The sequence below is a fragment of the Eretmochelys imbricata genome, chromosome 1 (genome assembly GCF_965152235.1).
Source record: "Eretmochelys imbricata isolate rEreImb1 chromosome 1, rEreImb1.hap1, whole genome shotgun sequence".
NCBI classification, from domain to species: domain Eukaryota; kingdom Metazoa; phylum Chordata; order Testudines; family Cheloniidae; genus Eretmochelys; species Eretmochelys imbricata.
The window spans coordinates 212,421,243-212,428,062 of record NC_135572.1 but is presented as its reverse complement, the minus strand read 5'-3'; the positions used below and the strand labels follow the sequence as shown (position 1 = coordinate 212,428,062).

The 6,820-nt window shown below is 42.6% G+C and overlaps 1 protein-coding gene across 1 annotated transcript; it reads left to right on the top strand.

Annotated features, from left to right (window-relative positions):
• The first annotated feature begins 4,959 nt into the window (after positions 1 to 4,959).
• Positions 4,960 to 5,475, top strand: LOC144266366 (taste receptor type 2 member 2-like). The gene is made up of 2 exons (XM_077819858.1): positions 4,960 to 5,125; positions 5,351 to 5,475. Exons 1-2 carry the CDS (start codon positions 4,960 to 4,962, stop codon positions 5,473 to 5,475), a joined length of 291 nt encoding a protein of 96 aa, XP_077675984.1.
• The last annotated feature ends 1,345 nt before the right edge of the window (positions 5,476 to 6,820 follow it).

The window sequence follows — 6,820 nt, the reverse complement described above, 5'->3', positions numbered from 1 at the left end:
CGCACAAATTTATTTGGGCATAAGCTTTCGTGGGCTAAAACCCACTTCATCAGATGCATGGAGTGAAAAATACAGTAGGCAAGTATATATATTATAGCACATGAAAAGATGGGAGTTGCCTTACCAAGTTGCGGGGGGGTGTCACTGCTAATGGGGCCAATTCAGTCAAGGTGGAAGTGGTCTATTCCCAACAGTTGACAAGAAGGGGTGATTGAATTGGTCCCGTTAGCACTGACCCCGCACTTGGTAAGGCAACTCCTATCTTTTCATGTGCTGTACTATATATACCTGAAAAAAGAAAAGGAGTACTTGTGGCACCTTAGAGACTAACCAATTTATTTGAGCATGAGCTTTTGTGAGCTACAGCTCACTTCATCGGATGCATACCGTGGAAACTGCAGCAGACTTTATATATACACAGAGAATATGAAACAATACTTCCTCCCACCCCACTGTCCTGCTGGTAATAGCTTATCTAAAGTGATCATCAGGTTAGGCCATTTCCAGCACAAATCCAGGTTTTCTCACCCTCCACCCCCCCACACAAATTCACTCTCCTGCTGGTGATAGCCCATCCAAAGTGACAACTCTTTACACAATGTGCATGATAATCAAGTTGGGCCATTTCCTGCACAAATCCAGGTTCTCTCACTCCCTCACCCCCCTCCAAAAACCCACCCCCATACACACACAAACTCACTCTCCTGCTGGTAATAGCTCATCCAAACTGACCACTCCCCAAGTTTAAATCCAAGTTAAACCAGAACATCTGGGGGGGGGGGGGGTAGGAAAAAACAAGAGGAAATAGGCTACCTTGCATAATGACTTAGCCACTCCCAGTCTCTATTTAAGTCTAAATTAATAGTATCCAATTTGCAAATGAATTCCAATTCAGCAGTTTCTCGCTGGAGTCTGGATTTGAAGTTTTTTTGTTTTAAGATAGCGACCTTCATATCTGTGATTGCGTGACCAGAGAGATTGAAGTGTTCTCCGACTGGTTTATGAATGTTATAATTCTTGACATCTGATTTGTGTCCATTTATTCTTTTACGTAGAGACTGTCCAGTTTGACCAATGTACATGGCAGAGGGGCATTGCTGGCACATGATGGCATATATCACATTGGTGGATGTGCAGGTGAACGAGCCTCTGATAGTGTGGCTGATGTTATTAGGCCCTGTGATGGTGTCCCCTGAATAGATATGTGGGCACAATTGGCAACGGGCTTTGTTGCAAGGATAAGTTCCTGGGTTAGTGGTTCTGTTGTGTGGTATGTGGTTGTTGGTGAGTATTTGCTTCAGGTTGCGGGGCTGTCTGTAGGCAAGGACTGGCCTGTCTCCCAAGATTTGTGAGAGTGTTGGGTCATCCTTTAGGATAGGTTGTAGATCCTTAATAATGCGTTGGAGGGGTTTTAGTTGGGGGCTGAAGGTGACGGCTAGTGGCGTTCTGTTATTTTCTTTGTTAGGCCTGTCCTGTAGTAGGTAACTTCTGGGAACTCTTCTGGCTCTATCAATCTGTTTCTTTACTTCTGCAGGTGGGTATTGTAGTTGTAAGAAAGCTTGACAGAGATCTTGTAGGTGTTTGTCTCTGTCTGAGGGGTTGGAGCAAATGCGGTTGTATCGCAGAGCTTGGCTGTAGATGATGGATCGTGTGGTGTGGTCAGGGTGAAAGCTGGAGGCATGCAGGTAGGAATAGCGGTCAGTAGGTTTCCGGTATAGGGTGGTGTTTATGTGACCATTGTTTATTAGCACTGTAGTGTCCAGGAAGTGGATCTCTTGTGTGGACTGGACCAGGCTGAGGTTGGTGATGGGATGGAAATTGTTGAAATCATGGTGGAATTCCTCAAGGGCTTCTTTTCCATGGGTCCAGATGATGATGTCATCAATATAATGCAAGTAGAGTAGGGGCTTTAGGGGACGAGAGCTGAGGAAGCGTTGTTCTAAATCAGCCATAAAAATGTTGGCATACTGTGGGGCCATGCGGGTACCCATAGCAGTGCCGCTGATCTGAAGGTATACATTGTCCCCAAATGTGAAATAGTTATGGGTAAGGACAAAGTCACAAAGTTCAGCCACCAGGTTAGCCGTGACATTATCGGGGATAGTGTTCCTGATGGCTTGTAGTCCATCTTTGTGTGGAATGTTGGTATAGAGGGCTTCTACATCCATAGTGGCCAGGATGGTGTTATCAGGAAGATCACCGATGGATTGAAGTTTCCTCAGGAAGTCAGTGGTGTCTCGAAGGTAGCTGGGAGTGCTGGTAGCGTAGGGCCTGAGGAGGGAGTCTACATAGCCAGACAATCCTGCTGTCAGGGTGCCAATGCCTGAAATGATGGGGCGCCCAGGATTTCCAGGTTTATGGATCTTGGGTAGTAGATAGAATATCCCAGGTCGGGGTTCCAGCAGGACAGTGGGGTGGGAGGAGGTATTGTTTCATATTCTCTGTGTATATATAAAGTCTGCTGCAGTTTCCACGGTATGCATCTGATGAAGTGAGCTGTAGCTCACGAAAGCTCATGCTCAAATAAATTGGTTAGTCTCTAAGGTGCCACAAGTACTCCTTTTCTTTTTGCGAATACAGACTAACACGGCTGTTACTCTGAAACCTATATATACCTGCTTACTGTATTTTTCACTCCATGCATCTAATGAAGTGGGTTTTAGCTCACAAAAGCTTATGCCCGAATAAATTTGTTAGTCTCTAAGGTACCACAAGGACTCCTCGTTTTTTTTTTTTTTTATACAGTGTTCTAGCATCCACTTGACCATGCAGTCCTGGGTAAACAATAGGCTTTTGATGTAACCTTTTGCTTTCTAAACACCACCAGTAATTAGTTACACAAATGAACCTAGGGCAATTTATCTATCACAAACTTCAAAGAGACATATAGACAATGACATTATTTCACCCAAGATTCATCTAAATGTTAATATTCCCTTTTGATCTCTGAATGAGAGCTATAGTGACAGACAGGAATTGTCTGTTTACACCGGTAGCATTTAAGATACAATTAGAATTACTTCTAACAATATAGGTTTGCATTTCAAAGTTCTAGCCTACTTACATGAATGGCCCTCATTACCATTCACGTATCTTTCTAACATGACTTTAAAGGTGGGCTTTGGGTCATTCAGCCTGCAACCTGTTTAACCATTTCTGGCCATGAGTTATATTTTGTATAAGATTTGTTGCAATTATATAACAGTGGTAGCAATAATGATTTGCATGGTTATATTTTAATCAGACAACATCACAACAACATAACATGTAAAACAGTCCCCAATGACTGTGCTTTGCTAATCCCTGCAATCTCCCCATAAGCACATGGGGTGTTTCTCTTGTAACCCAAAGGACATACATTCTCTACCTGTAGGACCTTGACCCTCGCCCTTTGGGACATATTGCTGTCTGATTATTTGAGTTATGGGGGGGGGGTTATACGGACCTGTAGAAACTCCTTCCATTCCCGTCTCTGTTTTCTTTGATCTCCTCCAACCTTGAAACCTTGCCCCCCAACTCCTGCCAACATAGCTCTGTCCATACTTTTGCTGGTGAAACATTTGTTGGTCAGGGGTGTGTTTTTTCACACCCATGACTGAGAAAAGTTTTACAGACAAAAGTTCTAGTGTAGACATAGCCTCAGAACTGCCTCACCATCAAGTCATGGGGAACTGGCTGCGCAATATTGTGCCCACAGATCCAAACACCAGCTTTCTTAACCCTTTCCCTTGTTGATGAAAATTGGATAAAGAGCAAAATTAGGACATTCACATTGTTGGAGTCTGATTTTTCAACCAGAGTCCTCACATACGTCCTGTGCACATTTGAATGCCAGCGACCGATTGCCTGTATCCCTTGTGCCCTATGAAATTACATGATGGGCAATCACCAATCTCTCCAACTTACCTGGTTTATCCCCTCAGCCAATTTACGTATCTCATGGCCATGTCCACCTGCAAAGTCACTTCGACATTCCGGTTCTGCTTTGTGGTTTCTCCATTTCAGCTTTCCCCAAAGTTTGTTTCCTTCCCATCCTGTACATCTCTTTTCCCTTGGAAACACCACCTGTTTCTCCTGTCTTCCCCATCTCTTTTAGTCTCCTACATAGACCTATATTTCTTTCTTTTCCCCAGATGCAAGGACTGGGAGTCGTGCCATCTCTCTACTCCTTCCTCTTCCATCCCTGATACCCCCAACTTCATAGATTCTCCCAGGCATTATCCTTCTCTCACAATATTGCATATATCTAGACACAGATTTGTCCTACCTCTATATCCCCTGCTTTTTCTAGCTACATAGGGCTCACTCTTTCTAAATGTGATTATAACACACTACATAAAAACTGGACAGAACAGGTATAATGCAGCTCATAATTAGTACACAGCACTGTGGAAGTGAATATGCAAATATAATGCACGCATAAGTGGCATATAGGCTGAATAATGAAATTCTACTGGGATTTGCATCCCTAGGAAGAACTCCAGAGAAAACCTGATCAACACCTGAAAACATCAATGACATTTTTTCCTTGTCTTCCTGATACTAGATTAAAAGCAGAAGCAAAGTGCTTGTCATATATAAATACCCAGTTAAAAATAAATCACTGCTACAGTAAGACTGTCTCCTTTGGGAAATTCCTCCTGGAACCCCACAGTCAGAGCAGGTAGTGGGGGTTGTGAGAAGAAACATGTTTACGCTTACGCGAGTTCCTATCATTGCTGTAATCATTGCAGTTATTGAGATCAGCATAGGACTAGTGGGAAATGGATTCATTGTAGTCACTAAAGGCATGGATTGGATGAAAAGCAGAAAACTGTCCTCGTGTGACATGATCTTGAGCTGCCTGGGCATGTCCAGAATTATCATGCAGGGGGCAGCTGTAGTGAGTCACTCTTATTCGTTCTTCCGTACAGAGCCAGAACATTGGATAATTTATTTATTACATTCAGAATCATACAGATGTTTGCAGGCATTACCACTGGTTGGTTTGTCAGCTGCCTCAGTGTTTTCTACTGCTTGAAGATCGCTAGTTTTACCCAACGCCTTTTCCTTCAAATGAAGCAGAGAATCTGTGGAATGGTTCCACAGCTGCTCCTGGGGTCACTGCTGCTCGCCTTGCTCACCTGCATCCCTTCAATCTGGGCTAATTACGATTTTTAGCTTTGTAACTCAACAAGGAAGCTTTCAGAAAACACCACTGTATCAGATGTTAACTTAGAGGTCTCATATCTATACTTCACCTTTCTGGTCACTGTAAAGGGTTTCTTCCCTTTTATCATATTTTTGGCATCATCCATCCTGTTAATCATCTCTCCGTGGAGGCACACTAGGCACATGCAACATAATGCAGCCAGCTTCCAGGACCCTAGTACAGAGGCTCACGTAAATGCCATTAAAATTCTGTTCTCTTGCCTCATGCTTTATGTGTGCAGTTTTGTAGCTGACACTCTGTCTGTTTCCTACCTGTCTGACTGACAGCACCTGGAGTAGGTTCCATTGTGGTTCCTTTGTATCCTTCAGGGCACTCCATTATCCGGATACTAATTAATCCTAAACTGAAGCAGGCATCGGTGAAGATTGTGCATCATGTCAAGCAGCACTGGAGTCAACAAACTTATTAAGCACTGTCACAAGACACTAGAGTGACACTAGTACTCGTCTCAGAGGGAGAACTGGACTCAAACCTGGATTCCACATTTCTCTATATTTCCTCTCATCTTCATCCTCGATAGGTTTTTTTAGTGTACCTTTTACTGCTGTGTACACCCCTCTGGCACCTAATGGACTGACATTTGACTGTGTTTTCAGGAGTCCCAGTCTCAACTCTGCTGTTATTTTGCTATTCAGCAAATCACATTACCTCTCTTTTCCTCTGTCCACCAAGTTTAACATGGGGAAAATAACACTTACCATTCTTTTTATAGCACTTTTTGATCTTTGGATGAAAAGGATTTACGTACGAGCTAATTACTACTTTTATCACTATATACAGATATACTCATCTACATTGTGAAATGAAACCTCAAACTTCCTGGTGAATGTCTTTCTTCTTTAGTATATCCCTACAGGTGTCAGTAAAATCAGAGAGAAGGAATTTCCATTTTCTTTAAATTTTTGTGAAAGCATCCGGGTGGAACAAATCTTGGGTATAATCATGAACAAGAGTCCCAGAGCTCCTAGGCTGGATGAAGATTGGCAGAACTGTTGTCTTAGGACATGAGGAGCTGTTCATATTCTGACATTCTGTAGAGAAAAGGAGACAAATGTTGACAGAATCCACCATGAACCTGAGGACCTCCCAAAGGCTGGTGTCTGAGGAGGAGAAACAACAAAAACACACCTGCCAAAAGATATATCACTGGTCCTTTATGTTTATACATAACAAAGCTGTCAAACTTGGTGGGATAGAGTTCTTCACCTGAATTTATATTTAGGAATAAATGTGACCTGATTTTTAGAGCTGCTGAGCACCATCAGCTCCCATTAATGTCGTTAAAATCTATAGGTGCTCAGAAGTTCTGAAAATCAGGTCACTTTTGGTTAGGTTCCTACTAGAGCTTGTTGGAACATTTTTGATGAAATGTGTAATCAAAATTCACAGCACACTTTGGTATTTGGGAATGTAAAGATGTTTACTCTGGTCCAAAGTAATTTCTCTAGTCATTAGTATGATTCAGCTGGGATGATGGACTTTACATGTGTTAATTATACTGACAAGACCAATAGCAGAAAATTATCTTCTTCTGACATGATCCTGACCTCTCTATGCATGTCTAGATTTACTTAGCAATAGTCAGTAATATTTCTTTTCCCTTTCTCT

What these genes read in the sequence shown, in the direction of transcription:
- LOC144266366 (XM_077819858.1), top strand. Translation starts at nt 4,960, where the DNA reads ATGTTTGCAGGCATTACCACTGGTTGGTTTGTCAGCTGCCTCAGTGTT. An exon ending in GCTGCTCGCCTTGCTCACCT is followed by an intron (nt 5,126 to 5,350) that starts GCATCCCTTCAA and finishes AACATAATGCAG; the next exon opens with CCAGCTTCCAGGACCCTAGT.